This window comes from Xenopus tropicalis, chromosome 4 (assembly GCF_000004195.4).
Source record: "Xenopus tropicalis strain Nigerian chromosome 4, UCB_Xtro_10.0, whole genome shotgun sequence".
Taxonomy (NCBI): Eukaryota; Metazoa; Chordata; class Amphibia; order Anura; family Pipidae; genus Xenopus; species Xenopus tropicalis.
This window is the reverse complement of record NC_030680.2, coordinates 100,023,350-100,042,390: the sequence shown is the minus strand read 5'-3', so window position 1 is coordinate 100,042,390 and position 19,041 is coordinate 100,023,350. Positions and strand designations below refer to the sequence as shown.

At 40.9% G+C, this 19,041-nt stretch overlaps 2 protein-coding genes across 2 annotated transcripts in view; both read left to right on the top strand.

Moving 5' to 3' along the window:
- lamc1 (laminin subunit gamma 1) overlaps positions 1–3,713 on the top strand; it is a 74,180-nt gene extending 70,467 nt beyond the window's left edge. The window contains 1 exon segment of the mRNA NM_001097190.1: positions 350–3,713. Coding sequence (NP_001090659.1) covers positions 350–606 — 257 coding nt within the window. The 3' untranslated portion in view covers positions 607–3,713.
- A 10,057-nt stretch (positions 3,714–13,770) lies between these two features.
- lamc2 (laminin subunit gamma 2) overlaps positions 13,771–19,041 on the top strand; it is a 25,005-nt gene continuing 19,734 nt past the window's right edge. Inside the window, exons 1-3 of the mRNA XM_002937367.5 lie at positions 13,771–13,968; positions 17,369–17,554; positions 18,355–18,472. Of these exons, the coding sequence (XP_002937413.3) occupies positions 13,887–13,968; positions 17,369–17,554; positions 18,355–18,472 (386 nt within the window). The 5' untranslated portion in view covers positions 13,771–13,886. The remainder of the gene's footprint in view (positions 13,969–17,368; positions 17,555–18,354; positions 18,473–19,041) is intronic.

Sequence of the window (19,041 nt, the reverse complement as noted above, 5' to 3'; positions counted from 1 at the left end):
GAATTAGGCTCTTTATGAAGAGAGAAAGTAAAAGATAGATGGCTGTCAGCTGTATAGGCCTCATGCAAGGCTGAATCTACAAACATGACTTTCCACAGTATAACGTTAAGATAAAAAAACTAGCATTTGCAGCGATCCAGCTAATTTACGGGGAACTGTGAAGGGCAGGCAATTTCTTTTATTAAGCTTGATTGCCGGGAGTACTAGGTTTTACTTGCAGTGATCTTAACGTTCTACTCTGAAAAGTAGAACACTTTTTGATGTGCTTAGAAGAGCAATTTCTTCCTCATTCTCTTACACAGTCTTGTCTCTCTTCTCCCCTCTCTCCGTCCGGCTTGTGCAATCATAGGGCAGCTAGATTCTGTGGATGTTGGACAACTCACTGTACTGGAGAAGACACTGGACGATGCAAAGAACCAACTGCGTGACAGCGATCTGGACAGAAAGCTAGCAGAACTTCAGGAGTCTTCCAACTTACAGAGAGTTGCACTAGATTCATATAGTCGAGACATTGACCAGATCCTGCGAGATATAGCTAATCTTGAGGACATAAAGAACACCTTGCCTGCCGGCTGCTATAACACCCCTATTATCGAAAAGCCTTAAAGCCGACCCACTTGGGAAATAAGGTTGGAGGATTTCTCTTTCCTCAGCAACCTCCACATTTGGCTGTGAAGTGCCTTATTACTCACCCAACCTAGACTTTTTTTTGCCCTGCACACTGTTCACTCCCTGCCCTCTGAATATTGAACTGAGTGGAAAGTGTCAACATCTGAAAATTGTTCTCTTTAACATCAAACACCTATTATATTCTGTGTGTCATGAGGCAACATTCTGAAATTGCTGTGTTTCCACCTCAGGAGATATGTATTAGAATTGATATAAGGCTGAGGGAAACAGCCAGCAGGTCTCAAGCAAATTCTCTGTGCTAGGAGGCCAAACTCCCAAGGGCCATGGAAGGAACAGTGTAAGCATCTGTCTTAAACCAGAGATTAACTGCTTCAGTTCTAGTGGCGTTTTATTGGCCTGTAGCTCTAGCACTGATATGATTAATGGAAACTTGCTTTGCTGCCCTTTTAAAAAATAAGGGCAGTTGCAGCAAAACTCTCTATTCTAAAAATAAAGTCCTAGTCCTTTTGCCTTACCATGCACTAACCAGCTGCCTGGGCTCCAGCCCTATAGTCTAGCCACACAGCCAGCATAAGCCCAGATAGAATAAATGCCACACTAATGTAGGAACAGCCTTTAGTCATTGGCTGCACATACAGTCTATTGTAGCTGCTGCATCCTTAGTGAACAGAAGCTGGAGCAAGTCTTCCTGATCATAAGTACCGGTGAATTCAAATGTCTTGGCATCTCAGAACTGAATGAATGAAGAAAGGGACACAGCTACTTTTCCCATTCCACGATGAGCAGATTAAAGGAGAGTGAACACTGTCTAAGTTTTGTCCTTGGCTACAGGGCATAGCACAGCATGGGGTTACACCTAGCCATTCACTTGAACAAGGCTTGGAATATCAGATTATACAGCAAATAAGCATGTATTTAGTAGTAACTCACTACTAACTGCCTAATTACAGTTGTCCATCCACTTCCAGGCAGTCCATAAACACCATTTACACTCCGTTATTTGTATATTCCTTTATATAGAACTTATAGAACACATGTTAAAACGACCCTCTATTTCTTATTATGGTTTCCTTAGTCTGCCTTTTATAATGTCCCCATTCAGTGTGGTGTTACTGTAGCTTAGTTTACACAATAAGTAAGCGGCACTATGTACAACATGCCATGTTCGCAGAAGGGGAAGGTACATGATTCTCACCTTACCAACTTGCATTCTGTAATAGCTTTTATACACCCCTGCTGACATCACATGCGTGCCAACCTGAAATGGGTTCAGAGCTCGGATCCAGTCCGTCAGCCACTAGAGTAAGTTGGAGAAAGGACACTGGGTTTAGTAGTAAGTAGGGACATAGAAAGGCATTATCCCATGTGGGGATATGCAATGCCGCTTTTTGCACCAAACTAAGCAATTTTACACCATGTTGTATGGGGACTGGGATCGGGGTGTAAAACTCTTGTCAAATGATTAAGTAGCCATATATGAGGGCATAGTTCTTGGGCACAGAACACCCCCTTTAATATGATTTTATATTGAAGTATGAGAAATGCCATACCTGACTTTAGAAGTATGGAAGCTTTCTACTCGTGTATAAAAGCCAGTATATACAGAAGAAGAGTGGTTGCATAAAATAAGCTGTGCTTTCAGACTTCCATTAGTGTTCCTTTAAAGGAACACTGTCACTTTAATTTTTAAAAATTATGCTGTTATGCTTAAATGTTCATTAAACAAAACAAATATAACTTATTTTGCTGTCTGTAAACACAGCAACTAGGTCTTGCTTATCTGCAGCCTCCTTCCATAGATTCCTTCCTGTCTGATTCAAACCTTAAGAATTCAGTCTGCTCTGAGCTATTGTAGCTTATCGAAAGGGAGTTGCTAGGGTTGCCACCTTTTATAGAATAACAAAAATACCAGCGTTCCTGTATGTTAATATATAGTAACAGTGGCTTTTTTACCAACCAGATGGTAGCCATGAATGCTGAAATGTGTTGCTTCAGTGCTGCCCTTGCCGCAATGCTACTTTCCATAGATTTAGAACAGATTTCTGTTCTTTGTCACTTAGTGGTAGAATGCAGCATTCACTATTAAAGAGAACTAAACCGTATACAGAAATAAAATAAGTGATAGTGTTCCTTGAGGTGAATAACACTTATAGAATGAAGGTTTACTTGCCCTTTTAAATGGAGCAGTTATTAGGATCAGAATCACATACCTTAAGAACTTTATTTTTTTTTTTAAACCAGAGGACGTTCCCCTGGCTCATGCTTTTAATGGCTGTTGTTTTCAGTTCCTTTGTGAGGAATGAATGACGCATGTCCCCTCTAGTTCTGAGACTCCATACCTCTGTTACACTTGGTCTTCTCACATAGCAGTCCCTCTTCCTAAGGACACACTTTACGTCCCCTCCCTGGGGCACTCGGGGGGGCCGAGGGTGGAACCCTTTTAATTACACTGGTGCTATTAATGATTTTGAAATTGCTTGATTAATGTGTGTTCTATTTTTTGTATCCAGATTATAATGTCTATTTTGTTTCAGTTTATCTCTGTTAATATATTCTTAGATAATGGGGAGGGGGAGGGAGAAAGGGGTTCTTTTATTGTAGCTTTCACTGCTTTCTAAGCTGTCCCCCAATCATGTCTCCCTCTACTCTCATTCTCCATTTCCAACCTTTTGTCTATCTTCCCAGAACTCTATGTAACTCAAACCTCCAAAAGTAGACACAAAAAGTGGCTTGCGGTTTCGGCTCATCCGGACCCCAGATTTGTGCTAGTGTTTCCTTCCTGTTTCATGACACCTTTTAACCTCTGATTGTAAAGTCCATGTTATAGTCCCTTTTTTTTATGTCAGAGACGCTTCTGCTGGAACACCTGAAGAAGCACTTGAAGCGGTGAAGGAGGCTACCCCTTGCACTCTTGGTTAGCAGCCGCTCATACTGGACTTTTATTGGGCAGGAAACTGTGCAGGAGAGTTCATCTGTGGTCATTATTTTGTCCAGGGGAGAAGGGGGTTCAACAGAAACACACCACCTTTTTTATGTATAAAACAGTATTTCTTATTTATAATAAAGTGAATATTTGTAACCCCTTAGCCTACCGGCCTCATTTATTTCCTTTTAATATAGATTTTATCTTAAAGGGTTATATAGTTAAGTTGTGTTAAAAAATATCCCAGGTCAAACCCTTCAATTGAAGCTCAGTGCACATATATACACATAGTTATACGCACGTATCTTTATACTCACATATATATCTATATATTGTAAATTATAGTATAACAATAGTCTTGGATATTATGCTTTTCCAAGAAATCATCCAAACCACTAAAATAAAATCTTACATCACTCGGAAGGGCATTCCACAACCTCACTGCCCTCACCGTGAAAAACCACCCTCGCTGCTTCAAATAGTTACATAGTTACATAGGGTTGAAAAAAGACCAGAGTCCATCAAGTTCAACCCATCCAAGTAAACCCAGCACACACAACCCACACCTACCAATCTATACACTCACATACATAAACTATATATACAACAAGTAATACTAACTGTAGCTATTAGTATCACAATAGCCTTGGATATTCTGATTCAAGAAGTCATCCAGGCCCCTCTTAAAGGCATTAACAGAATCTGCCATTACCACATCACAAGGAAGGGCATTCCCCAACCTCACTGCCCTCACCGTGAAAAACCACCTACGCTGCTTCAAATGGAAGCTCCGTTCCTCTAATCTAAAGGGGTGACCTCTGGTGCGCTGATCCTTTTTATGGGAAAAAGATCCCTGGCTTTCTATATTGTTCTCTAGTGTACTTGTAAAGGGTAATCTGCATAGAACTTATAGTTTTGCACAATTTATTATGATCCACAAAATAAAGAGTACTTACAAGAACACTGGTCCAGTTAGAAAATGTTCCATTACACACCACCCTTTGGTTAAAGCTGGCCATACACTCACCGATATTATCGTACAAAACCTTGTTTCATGCAATATTCGGTGCGTGTATGGCGGCTCGACGAGACGACCATTATCGCAAAGATCGGGCAGGTTAAAAGTATTTGATAGGGGCTGTTGAAGACACCCAAGCAAAATCTACGTTTAGGGCTGAATTGGCAGGTGGAGGTAGAATTTTTATTGTTTCTACTTCCAAATCAGCCCTGAACATCAATGGAGGGTGGGAATGAGCTTTCCTGCGACCAATGGTCAGAAGAAAGATTGTTATTGCTACGCGTATGGCCACCTTAAGGTGTGTCTCTCTTGGATAGCCACAGTTATTGCTTATTTTTGTCTTGTGTTCTGATATGGTGACCCTTCTACGTATTAGTGGGCTTATTTATCAATTTTTGAGTTTGTAAATTCGAGTTTGTGTATCTAAATCAAATAAACGCACATATTGAATGCTTACTTATTAATGTGGAAAACTTGTGCAATTAAAAAAAACTCAAGTCAAATATCTTGAATTGAAAATATGGCTTGACTTTGCCTAGGAGAACTCCCATTGACTTCTGTAGAAAATCACAAGCTTTTAGATGCAAAGTTTTACATTTAAGTTTTCGGGTTTTTTGCAATATCAAACATTAGAATTTTTGAACCATAATATGAATTGGAGTTTTTCTTTTAGAGCAAAATACTTGAACTGTGAAAAAAATCAAACTCGACAGTGATCATTTGTACTTTGTCTATATTCTGTTCCCCAAAGGGCACCCTGTTATCCTAGAGGTTAGGGAAAACTACCCCTTCTAACCTACCCTAAAACTGGGGCTGTAGTCAAAATGCCCTGTTTGCTAGCACTAAAAGCCTTGATGTGCACAAGCATTGTGACTTGTTATACTTGATACCTACTGTATGTGCAGAGAAACAGCCATTTTCATTGTGAATGTGAGAGTTCCTGTGCATTCTAGCACTGAAGGGTTAAAGGATAAAGTTAAAATAAGGTGAAATGAAAAGTTCTAGGTATGGAAAGCGCTGGGTGTGGGTACAGTTCAGGTACAGGCAGGTTTAGACATGGTACATATTGCACTTTTTGTAATTTCAGAACACTTTGTGCAAGACATTTGCTTAAATATTATAACTACTGGGATGTTACTGCGATTGTCACTGTTTGTTACAAACTGAATGAACTGAGTGGGAACAGAAGTGCAGACAAAAAATTTATTGTATTGTATGTAGGGTTGTATTTATCAAAGTGATTAAGTATCATTTCCTATATCACCAGCAGATCTCCCAGTGGGGCCAGGCCTTAATGTGTCCAGCCTTGGGTCATTCCCATCAGCCCTTCCTTAAAGGAAAAGTAAAGTAAAATTGACTGGGGTCTACCAAAATGTTAGCGCTCCCAATAAATATAATTTAAAGGAATACTGTCATGGGAAAATATCATTAACATCAGTTAATAGAGCTTCTCCAGCAGAATCCTGCATTGAAATCTGTTTTTCAAAAAAGCAAACAGATTTTTTAATATTTAATTTTGAAATTTCACATGGGCCTAGCCATATTCTTTATTTCCCAGGGTGCCACTGCCATGTGACCTGTGCTCTGATAAACTTCAGTCACGCTTTACTGCTGAGCTGCAAGTTGCAATGATATCAGCTCTCCCCCCCCCCCCCTCCCAGCAGCCAATCAGCAGAACAATGAGAAGGTAACAAGATAGCAGCTCCCAGTAGATATCAGAATAGCACTTAATAGTAAGAAATCCAAGTCCAGCTTGGGACTCCTCCAGTTACATGGGAGTACATGGGAGAAACAATAGGTTACCTGAAAGCAGTTCTAATGTGTAGCGCTGGCTCCTTCTGAAAGCTCAGACTCAGGCACAATGCACTGAGATGGCTGCCTACACACCAATATTACAACTGAAAAAAAAAATGCATTTTGTTGGTTCATTAATAAAATTTTACATGGTAGAGAGAATTATTTGCTATGTAAACAGTGTAATTTAGAAAAATAAAGTACACCATAAAAATCATGGCAGTATCCCTTTAAAGTCACAAATTTAACTATACTGTGCATGTTTACTATCAAGGCAGCACAGAGGATCTTAGGGGCTTTAGGAAAAATTGTGGTGCGGCAGGAACAGCACCCAGTGGCGGTGCAGTTTTCAGTGGTCTGGACCATAAGGGTTTAATGTTAGCAGTAATATTCATGGGGGGGTGGTAACATTGTCACTTAATTAAAGCCAAAAGTATCTGGCCACCTGCCAGTCCAACACCTCCCAAAACAAGATTATTATTAACCTGATCCCATATTCATATTTTCTACCGTTCAACCACAAAAGCATTTGTGAGGTTGGGCACTGATGTTGGGTGTTCAGTTGGGTTACAATCTGGCCACTTTGTAGCCCAGTCATATTCTTTCACTTCTGTCTCAACAAACCCATTTTGTATGAAACTCTCTTGGTGCATAGGGGCATTATCAAGCTATGACTGTTTCTTTCAATGAAATGAAGGACTCAAGCCCAAACCATAGAAAACAGCCCCAGACTACAGTTTCTCCTTCATACTTGACAGTCAACATTATGTCCTCCTGGCATCTTCCAAACCAAGACTTAAGGCAGTGATCTTTACACTACTGCAGCTGACACATGGCATTGCACATGGTGATGTTGGGATTGTTTGCTGCTGTTCACCCTCCCATGGGATAAGGGCTCCTGAAGCAAAGACATCCACTTCTCCATAACATGGATCCCATTTCCCATGCCTGCTTTTGTTACCAAACCCTGCTTTCCTGGCCACTCCATATCAGCAATACACCCGGGGCACCCCCCCCCCGCCCCCATCCCCAGATCAGATAGTCCCTCCCCCAAAGGTTATTCCGGCCGCCCACCTGCCCGGTCTTTTTTCTTTCTGGTCCTTTCCTCTAGATCAGTGGAAGGTTTTACCAGGCTAGGTGCAGGCTCCTGGGAAAGAACTAAGGCTTCTCTCGGTGAACAAATCGCAGAATGCGACAGCCCTCTTCCCTTTCTTGTTAAGTCATGGTAAGGCTTGGTTGGGGTGTCTGGTAGTTCTCCCAATAGTTGTACTAATGGGCGCTAGCCCCCTGTTTCGTTAAGTCACTGAGGGTGACATAGGGGTGATCAAGAGGTTGCTCGTGTCATGAGGGATTCAGGGAGTGGTTTTTTCTGTCAGTTCCTTACCTTCCAAGATGGCGCTTGGTGGTTTGCGAGTGGCCATCTTGGAATGGGGGCAGAAGTCTCAGAGAGCTTGCCTTCTCCCTGTGGGCTTCCCTTTTCCGAATCCTTAAGTTGAGATGGGGGCAGGACAGCATTCTTTCGGCTGTACCCCTGCCTTGCAAGCGTTCATGTGAGTCTGTGCCCCGGTAAGTTTTTTTCCCCGTGGTGTGAGATCTCACATGTTAGAGGTTCTTCTTTTGGTGACTTTATTTTGTATCAGCCAAGGTCACCTGTTCCCTTTTTGCCATTAATCCCTCAGCCTCAAGTTCTTCTGCCTTACAAGCTTGGTAAGTCCCTCCGGAGGTTTTTTTTTTTCTTCTCCCTCACTCTCTCTCTCTGCTTTCTCTCTCTTCCATTGGGCAGCTTGCCTAAAAACTGTGGAGATGCGAAGCCAAGAGAAAGCATTGTGTCTCCCCTGAATGTGTCAGCTGTTATAATGCTGCCTTACCGGGGAAAAAGTTTTGTGGTACTTGCTGGAGGGAGCTGTTGAGCAGCGCTTCAGATTCCTCAGAAAGAATGGCTTTTGATTCTGAAGAAGCTCAGCCATCATTTAGTGGGTAAGCTTGGAGAGCTTCTGAAGATTTTTCAGAGGAGGAATCATTGATTCCAGAGAATTGGAGCTCTCCACCAGCTGTGGATCAGGTGGTAATCCATTCGGCCAAGAAAACCACTCTGCCCATCGATGACTGTTCAGCCCTCAAGGATGCCATGGACAGACGGGTGGAGATGGATTTGAGGAAGGCCTTTCTTGTGTCCTGTAAGCCAGCTGTGGCTCTAGTCTCTGTAGCTAAGGCTATGGCCATGTGGATTGATGGCATTGACAGGGCATTGTTGGAGGGAGCTAATGTTAAGGATATCTCAGCCAGCCCGGGGGAGCTCAAACTCGCTGCAAACTTCATGTCTGAGGGGGCTGTGGATTGCACTAGAACTCCAAAGAGGCTTCCCATTAGCCCAGCAGGACTGGAAAGTGGTTGTGACAGACGCCTCCTCTACAGGCTGGGGTGCACATCTGGATTCAGAATGGGTTTAGGGGAGGTGGTCATCTCCTCAGAAGGGAGTACCATCCAATGTGTTGGAGCTAAGGGGCTGTAAAGCAGGCACTTTAGGCCTTTGCGGATTCCCTTCAGGGCTCTGCAGTGAAGGTCCTCATAGACATCAGCAGTGTCAGGAGACAGGGAGAAACAAGCAGCAGAACTCTCTTGCAAGAGGTTCAGGCTATCCTGTCGGAGGTCGAAGAGAATATTTTCCCCCTTACTACAGCATACCTTCCAGGGTGTGGAAAACCAGAAGGCAGACTTCTTGAGCAGACATGTCCTGTTGATCCACGAGTGGTCCCTCAACTCGGAGATATTTCAGGTGAAAAATGTGGGGTGTGCCAGAAATAGACCTGATGGCAACCACCCTCAACATCCAGCTTCCTGTGTTCTTCTCAAGGAGAGTCAGCCAAGGCTTTGGATGCTCTGGTTCAGACTTGGGGGTGAAGTTAGCTTATGTCTTTTTTCTTTTTCCCTTGATCCCCCATGTCCTCCAGAAGTTAAGGTTGGAGGAGACAGAGTTAATTCTCATTGCTCCAAAATGGCCCCGAAGGGCATGGTACCCCACGCTGCTCAAACTGGCGAGTGATCCACCTTGGCCTCTTCCTAGGAGACTTCAAGGCCCCAGACCAGGGGCTCTGGCTCTTCAGGCATGGAGACTGAGTGGGAGTTATTGTCAAGCTTAGATCTGCCAGAGACAGTTCTGTCTACACTGCTCAAAGCCAGAAAATCTTCTGCCTCTTCTTTCTACTATAGGATATGGGAGAGGTTCAGGTCGGGAAGTCTGAGAAGCACATGCCAAATGTAATTTCCTTGTCTCAAGTGCATGGTTTCCTCCAGGATGGCTTGGACAAAGGCCTTCAGTATAGAACCTTAAAAATCCATGTCTCGCCTCTCTCAGCCTTATCAGAAAGAACGTGGGTGGAGAATCCTCTGGTCAAGAGGTTTTTCTGTGTGGTCTTATAGATTAGACCTCTAGTGCAAAAGCTTGCTCCAGTCTGGAGTCTTCCTACGGTGCTACATTTCCTTTCCATGGCTCCATTTGAACCTTTAGAGGAGATATCACTCTGGCTCCTTACACTAAAGACTCTTTTCCTTTTGGCTATAACATCAGCGATTAGAACCAGTGAGCTCCAAGCCTTGCCATGTGGTGCGGATAAAATTTATTTCCTCCATGATAGAGTGGTCATCAGGCCTGTCCAATCTATCCTGCCTAAGGTGATGTCTCGCTTTTACCTCAAAAAAATAGATAATTTTGCCTGTCTTCTCAGTGGAGGATCAGAGGGCTAAAGATTTGCATCTCATTGACCCAGTGCACTCTCTAAAGTGATACTTGGAGGTTTCCAGCTCTTTCAGGAAGTCCAGCAACCTATTTGTGATTCCTGGGGGAAAAAGGAAGGGTCTTCCAGCATGTACTACTACTGTCAGTCGTTAGATCAACCTGTGCATCGCTAGACCCTACCAAGCTTAGACCAAGCCAGCTCCAGAGGGGTTGAGGGCACACTCTACTAGGGCTGTCTCGTCCTCATGGACTGCGATGGCAGAAGTCCCAGTGTCAGAGATTTGTGAAGTAGCTTCCTGGTCGTCGGCATGGACCTTCATTAAGCATTGCCGTTTGGAGCTGTCCTCTTCCAGCAGTCATGCCTGTGCAGCAGGAACCCACCTTGCCTTTTCTTCTCAATAAATGTGGTTTTGGCAGCAGTGGCTCTGGGTTTCTTTTCCCGCCCGTATTTTTTTGCATGGCTTGGTATTCCAGATACAATGCTGATATAGAGTGACCAGGAAAAGGGAGAATTGTTTTCATACTTACCGTAATTTTCTTTTCCTGGCCACTCTCTATATCAGCATGTCCCCTCCCTGTTTCATGGAACTTGGTATAAGATGGGGCAGGTGGGCTCCTGGGACACCTTTAAACCTTTGGGGGAGGGACTATCTGTTCTATCTTTTTATGCAGATCAACATTTCTGTATGCAATTTTAATGACTTTGCCATATATATGGTAAGAGCTGTAAAATATTGCGTAGGAAAATGTCATAGAAACAAGATAACAGTTTGCTTTCAACCATTTCAAATTAGTATTGTGTAAGAAAACAGACACGTAGGGGCTGATTTACTAACCCACGAATCCGACCCGAATTGGAAAAGTTCCGACTTGAAAACGAACATTTTGCGACTTTTTCGTATGTTTTGCGATTTTTTCGGATTCTTTACGAATTTTTCGTTACCAATACGATTTTTGCGTAAAAACGCGAGTTTTTCGTATCCATTACGAAAGTTGCGTAAAAAGTTGCGCATTTTTCGTAGCGTTAAAACTTACGCGAAAAGTTGCGCATTTTTCGTAGCGTTAAAACTTAAAATGCGCAACTTTTCGCGTAAGTTTTAACGCTACGAAAAATGCGCAACTTTTCGCGTAAGTTTTAACGCTACGAAAAATGCTCAACTTTTTACGCAACTTTCGTAATGGATACGAAAAACTCGCGTTTTTACGCAAAAATCGTATTGGTAACGAAAAATTCGTAAAGAATCCGAAAAAATCGCAAAATACCGATCATTACGAAAAAAACGCAATCGGACTAATTTCGACCCGTTCGTGGGTAAGTAAATCAGCCCCTATGTCTTTGTGGCACCTTGGGTGGGTCAATAAATCAGGTGGGGGTCAGTGTACCAAAATAAAGCTCTGGACACAAATTAAAAACAGGTTCCCCTGAGCAGCAGAGTGCTATTTCATAAAGGCCATACTGGTCAGTATTTAAGCAGTGGTATCCTGGCTATATTACACAATTGAGAGAAATTGGCAATGGCAACCTCTACATTTTATGCAGGGATAACAATTGATACTAGCATCACCTTCATATAATACTCTCAAACTATCAAACCACAGAGCATACATAATGGTTTTGATGAAAAACTCTCAAAGCTTGATTTAGCCTCAAAGCTTGCATTTTACAGCATTGCATCTCCCACATTTCATTAGGTATCAGGATAAATATGCAATAAGTCTCCCAAACAGATTGATGCTCATTTAGCATAGGATCATCAAGTTATGTGCCATGTAGAAACACCAAAATCAAAATGGCTGGGTTTATTAATGTTTAATTTTTTTGTAGACTTCAGGTATGGAGATCCAAATTACTAAAGTAATTTGTCCATTACCCTGAAAAACCCCAGGTCCAAAGCATTCTGGTTAACAGATTCTTATACCTGTACTTGGCTTTGCTGTTAACCAGTTTAGACTGCTCTATTGCTAATGCTAAGTACTAAATAACATGCTGATTATTAGCAGGTTGCTATGATGACACGAGCCATGAAGGATGGGCTTGGCTTTCCTGCCTACACTTTCCCTATTTGTTTTATGTAGCCGGAGGGCAGACAGTCTGCGCAGAGCGGGAGTGTCTCACCGCAGCCTCTATCTCTGTCTCCTAAAGACATATTGCAATATACGGCTCAGCTGGGCGTCATTCCTCTGACCCTGCACCAATCACTCCTTAAACTGAGCTGGAATCTGATTCACTATGTGTTTCCTGTCTGCTCCACTCAAACCAGCGTAGGGTTGCTACCTGTCTGGCATTTTATTAGCCCAGCTGATAAAAATGATGCCTGATGCCAATGTTATTAATAGGATGAAAGGCCAGTTTTCTCCAGAAAGTGTGGCAAACCTATTTGCAAGTGCTACATTATTGTGGCCAACTACCTGTGAGTCCACTGGGGATGAAGTTATGAAGGGTATTTTCCCTTGGTCCCATGCATCAGAAGGCCTCTTTTGGGGGAAATAGTTAAAAGAGTAAAGGACCTATAAGTTATTTAATGCTTTATTTAATGTTCTTCAAACCCAGGTGGAACGCAACATGCTTCATGTCACCTATGTTCGGCGCTTTTATCCTCCGGTGTCAGTACGGGTACATAAGAAAGAATGGATTGCATTTTGTCTTGCACTTCCCTGCGGTGGAACACAGGACAACTCCACCTCAGGGGAACTCAGGGCAAAACACCCATCTGTACCAGCCCTTGAGGTTTGTTTCCTCATAACATCTTCCATAACTGACTATAGTATATATTCTGATATATAAAGAACATTCTGCCAGCACAAAGCCAAGATGTAAAAAATCTCATATTTATTATAAATCCTTAAATATAGAATTACTATAGATATAAAAAGTGTGTTTGGGCTTGAATTTTAGGTACATTGTCACTTAATCATTTGGATTACGTTGATGGAAGGTGCCTGTCGCCTATGTACAAACAAACATCTCACTAATAATACATGTTTATTGACAATGGTCTATATTTTCCTTCTATACAGTATATTCCTTCTCTGCATATGGGCACTTATACTTATGAGAGAAGAACAGTTATATTGTTTGTTGCATTATTGCACATAGTCTCCAATAGAACATCACCTTGTGTCCTATTGAGGGCTCAGGATAATATATCAGACAAGCAAACAGTATGGCATCTCCCATTCACAATTATTTTGATTGAGGATTATCTTTCATTTCCATTGATCTTAGAATTTCCAGGTTTAAACTTAAACCAATTAGTTTATCTAATCGGCGCCAGAGGGCTCAGTAATTTATTAGACAGGTTTAATTGGCATTTGCAGAACCTGTAATTCTACTGGATACATATTTAATAAAAAGCAGATGAACTATAAAGAGCACAAAGCTAATGGAAAGGTTTTGTGGTTTAGGAAGGGAAATTCAATTGTTTGTATGATATCATTTTTGTAACATGCCAAAGCTGTAATATAGGTATAATAGGTATGATATTAAAATATAAAATCCACGGGAAATGGGTAGCTCCCTCTCCTGTGTGTAACACTGTCAGGCTTTGACTGGTGTAGTGCAGGAATTTTCATGTGTATCTGTTAGAGAGGAGAAGGGTTGGGCTCTTAATCACATGGGTGAGTCACAACATTAGATCTTTGTGTCTGTAATGAGTCAGGCAACTCAGGTCTCATAAACACACCTGAAGGGGGGACTCACACAGACACATTGCACACAACGAGCCACAGACACAACATAATAATACATAAACCTCACCGCACTGGTAGTTGGCTTCTACACTATAATGGACTTGTGGGGGTACCTGACCCGGATCCTGACCTTCACGCTGGTCCTGGCAGTGGTGACAGAGACACATGGCAGAGAAGGTGAGCTATGCCCTTGTGCTTCCTTGCAGAAAGATCCAGTTCATAAGGATTTAGGGGGAATTTGTAAGCAGTCATGCATGGCAGCTGGAGATGACTGCCTTTTGTGTTAGGCATACTGGCAAACAGGTTAGCAGTTATGGTATACAATTTATTTTCCGATAATACAAATACATTATTATACTGATTTTAGATTATATAACCCTTTTGCCACAGGAATAGTAAGCAGAAGCAATGCAGTTTGCGCCAATGCATTTCAGGCATTAAAATAAAATCACTAAGCATGAGATGGAGAAATGTAAATAGTAAATTGTTTAAACTTTATAAGCATTTTGTATAAAACTAGAGTCCAGTATCTGGTAGAAATCAGTCTGAGTTCTCTTGAAAACATCTCACAACTCATGTTTACAACTGTATTATTGTTTAAATGCCAGGGAATTCCCTATCATTGAATTGAACTGAAGAAGCCACTTGGACGAGTGGAGAAACATTTTAAAAAAAACTCAGAAAATTCAGTAGCTTTAGACTCAATTCCACTAGATACTGGAAGTCATGACCTGGATTATTGAGAATCTTAATGAGACAAAAGAAGAGTAGATTCTAGAGTAGATTCTAGATTGTTCCTAATTGAGTGGATAGTGGTTTCTGGATTTTACAGTGGATTAACTCCTACGCATACAGTTTTGGTCAAAGTTTTTCATATGGCATCAAAGCCTGCTCTGTCAGCAGACTCTACAAAATACTGGAATAAGGCAATTATTCATGCAATTATCCACCTGATATATTTAAATGGAAATTAACCTTATTAAACCTTTTTTTCTGCCATTATAAAATATCATAAATTCAGTAACAATTCTGTCCTCATATTTTACATGTTAGATTATATACAGTGTTTTTGTTATTTTTTTTTTATTAAAGGGTAGGACAATTGTGGAATTATTTGCGATAAAGGTACATAAATTAGGCAAGTGGTGGTATGTGCCTACATTTCTATGTTATGACTGCCCTTAGGTCATGAAAAAAACTTTGAATAACTACAAGTTCTTATAAGCTTTGTTCCTAGTCAAATTGGCTTCTGCTTTGCTGCACCAGCCCCTTACAGACATTGGCTTTCTTTAAATAGGAATTTGAGAATGAATTAATACTGAAATTAGCCTAGTCCTATACAGGTCTGGCTAGGAATGATCTAAGTGGGTCGATGTGCACTACTATGAGGGGACCTGGTACTAAATTGCATAATAATAACAACAATGTTTATTGGTATCTTTTTAGCCCTGGTGGCTCTATGTAAGAAATTACACTCCTGTACCAAATGTATTGTATGGAAGCAGGGGCACATTATGTCAACAACCCCATGCCCTATATTACTTTTGAACATCAGCTAATACAAAAAAGGAGTTGCCATTGTTTGCTACAATGTGCAGTTAATATACCTTTTATGAGGCTCTTTGTAGGTGTTATATGACACAGATGCGTCATCGGCACAAACTGACCAATGGCAAAGAAACAAAATCTGATTACATCTGGCTCTGGTCTTAGTACAAAATAATATTGTTTTGTGCTAGTGATATAAGCAAACAACCAAAAGTTTTCAATCTTTTCCCCCATGTCTCTTCTTGAGCTACAGCCCCATATATGTAACAACTGAGAGGTGAGAGTCCTATCAATATCAGCCAGAGGAGTGCTGGAGGGACATCCCTGTCAAACACCAATAACATAATTTCCTATCCATGCCTTCCACCTAAAACACAATATTACAGTAACACACCATTGGTGGCAGAACAGTATTCTAATTTTGTCAGGAAACAAAATGAATGCAGAAAATGTTACCCCTAAATATACAGTTCCATGGCTGCAGACAAAAGACTGATATAGGGAAATATTTCTCATAAATGTAAGGGTGGAACTATGAATTTATCCTGACCCTTGTGTAGATTTAATATCACCTAATGAGTATGGAATGTTATCAAGTTATAACCTGACGTGTGCCTAGGACTGAACATCTCTCTGTGCATTAGTCAAGGAAATAATATGAATAGGGCTGTTATGTCAAGGGGGGGTCACAATATCTGAAAATGGGTTACACAGGGAGCTTTTTTGGTGTTACTACAGAACACACATATTGGGTGAAATTTAGATGGAATATAATAGTGGTTAAGGGGGCAAAAAAATGTATAACTGTATCCAAAACTATATCCAAAAATGATATCTTCTACTGCACACGTGCTGCTATAGAAATGTATCTTCTCTATACATTAATAGATATAACATGGCATTCATGGTAAAATAGCAGCTCCTATTCTCAAAAATTAAATTTTTCCCAATAAAAATGTTATTACTAAAGAACTTTCCAATAAGCATTAATTGCCCAATGATTGTTATTCATGATTTATATAGCAATGACCATTTCCACAGGACCGATATCAGCAGCTACAATCGGCCCATGTATGGGGACCTTAAGGTCCTTATCTTTATTCACACACACACTATGGTCAGTAACCTGCCTGTAGGTTTTTGGAGTGTGGAACAAAACCCACACAGACACAGGGAGAACATACAAACTCCTTGCAGATAGTACCCTGGCTGTGATTGAACTCAGGACCCCAGTGCTTCACAGGACTGTACTGTTAATCAGCTGGATCCTGCTACGTTTTCAATAGTCAGAACCACCAGTGCAAAAAAAACAGCAGCAATTACATTTACAAACTTTACAACCATTATGAACTGTTCATTAATGTATAAGTGAAAGCTGTTTAAAATTATATTTCTTTTTTATTAGGTAAAATTAAATTTTGGGGTTTACATCCTCTTTAATACTGTGTATATACGGATGATATTGTATAAGCGAGAATAAAATATGCCAGGTTGTAAGCGTAAATATATGTGGAACAATTGTGCTAGCCAGAAACTCTGGTATGCGTACCCTTCAGGGCACATTTGCTACGTGCCAAGGGTATGTCAAGAACTGCTCTGTTTCATAAGTGAAAAACATATTTATATTACAAGAAGAATATTTTGTGTGATTTGTGGTTTCAGTCTCTTTGTCCTAAAATAGTAATGTGTATTTGGAAAGGAAATGTCTCCTAAAAGTTACATACAAATGAAATGCGCTTTTCTGATCCTATAATAGGAAGTGCCTCACATTTTCCTTCTGTTTATGGTGTACACTTCATTCCCACCCTACATATTTGCCTTTATACCTATGAGCAGAAGCTCTCATATTGCTTAGAGACTATCTGCATACAGTAAATAAAATCATCATTGGGGTTGCTGTCCTTTTTTCCCAGTTATTTTGGCAAAACAAGTAACATAACAGCTCTTATCCATAGGTATAATGTACAATATGCAGGGGAAGGAACAAAACAAACTAATCTCTCTATCTCTCTTTCTTCACATGCATTAGTCTGCAATTGTAATGGCCGCTCCCAGCAGTGTGTGTTTGACCCAGATTTGCTGGCACAGACTGGTTCTGGATTTCGATGTATTAACTGCAATGGTGGAACTGATGGTCCCCACTGTGAACACTGCATTGAGGGGTACTACCCACAACCAGACGGCACATGTGGGCCATGCCTTTGCCACACTGTAGGTAAGACTTTCTCATTTTATTTCAGTTGTTGGTTCATAGCTATACCGAAGCTTTATTTGAGCTCAATAGAAGGAAAATATCCCACAATTACAACCACATATCCTCAATTTTACCATGTTTTGTAGCTGTGAGCCTATTCTTTACACTTGCACTTGGGTTTATATATGAATTCAAACAAAGGATATATAGCAGGGATGTCAGGAATCAATTGTAATCTACCATCAGATCTCTAGTTGTGACAAGTAGATCACAGCTGCCCACCTCTGGCTGCCAACTTCCATTAGATCCTTCTGGGCACTTCCTATTGTTTAGACATTTTAACGAATGGATTGAAACAAGGGTACTGTTGGATTCTTAGTAACGTAGTGATGTTCCGCTTACCATTTGTAGACCATGATTCTATGTTTGCTAAAAGTAGACCTCCCATCATTACATTGTGAGGAACACACGAAACTGAATATAGACTTATTATTGTGTCAGCCATAGGTGAAAATACAGAAAATTTAAATTTCACAGATAAGATCAAGAGCAGCCTGGAAAATGAGTGCATAGAACATGCCCTAAGGTTGGACCAGGGTACCAGACCACTGATAGATTGTAACCTTTTAGGTAAACCATTTCAGAATAATCAGATGAGATAGCCATAGTCATGAATTGTTCTCTGTTAAAACCTCTGCTGAAACTCCTGACATATATTGCCGACATCTCCACCCATAGAAAATTGGACATTACAGGAGCAAATGAGGTCAATAACAATTTTGGTAACCACTTATTGAATCTTATGTCTCCTGTCATTAAAGGCTCGCTGAACCAGCAATGTGATAACAATGGGCAGTGCCGCTGTAAACCAGGGGTGATGGGTAGCAAATGTGACCAGTGTCAGCCTGGATTCCACTCTCTCAGTGACACAGGATGCAGGTAATGGACAGCCAAGCAACCAACCAGATCTTATCCTGCTCACAGGCACTAATGCTCAGAGTTAGCTGACATGTAGTGAATAAGTGACTTCTAAAATCCTCATATTTTACAGCAGGGGGTACTCTGTTTATTATAATACAGATGTTTCAGTGAGTCGGGTGATATAAATTACATCACTAAGCACTGAATATAACTGACATTACTAAGCCTGTTTATAAGACCAGTTCAGCTTAATCTGATAAATTGTGAGCAAGATGCAAAGTATAGCATTAAAGCCTGCTTGAGTAAGGTGTTATTTGTTGGGTTCTCTAATGTATTGCTCCTACACACATAACAAGATTATACCACGTAGATCACACACTCACTGCACAAAGTCCTTAACACTAAGGGGCACATTTACTAACCCACGAACGGGCCGAATGCGTCCGTTTGCATTTTTTTCGTAATGATCGGTAATTTTGCGTCGAAAAACTTGCAAAAAATACGAAAAAGTCGCAAAATGTTCGTTTCCAATCGGAATTTTTCCAATTCGGATTCGAAATCGTGTCTTAGTAAATCAGCCCCTAAGA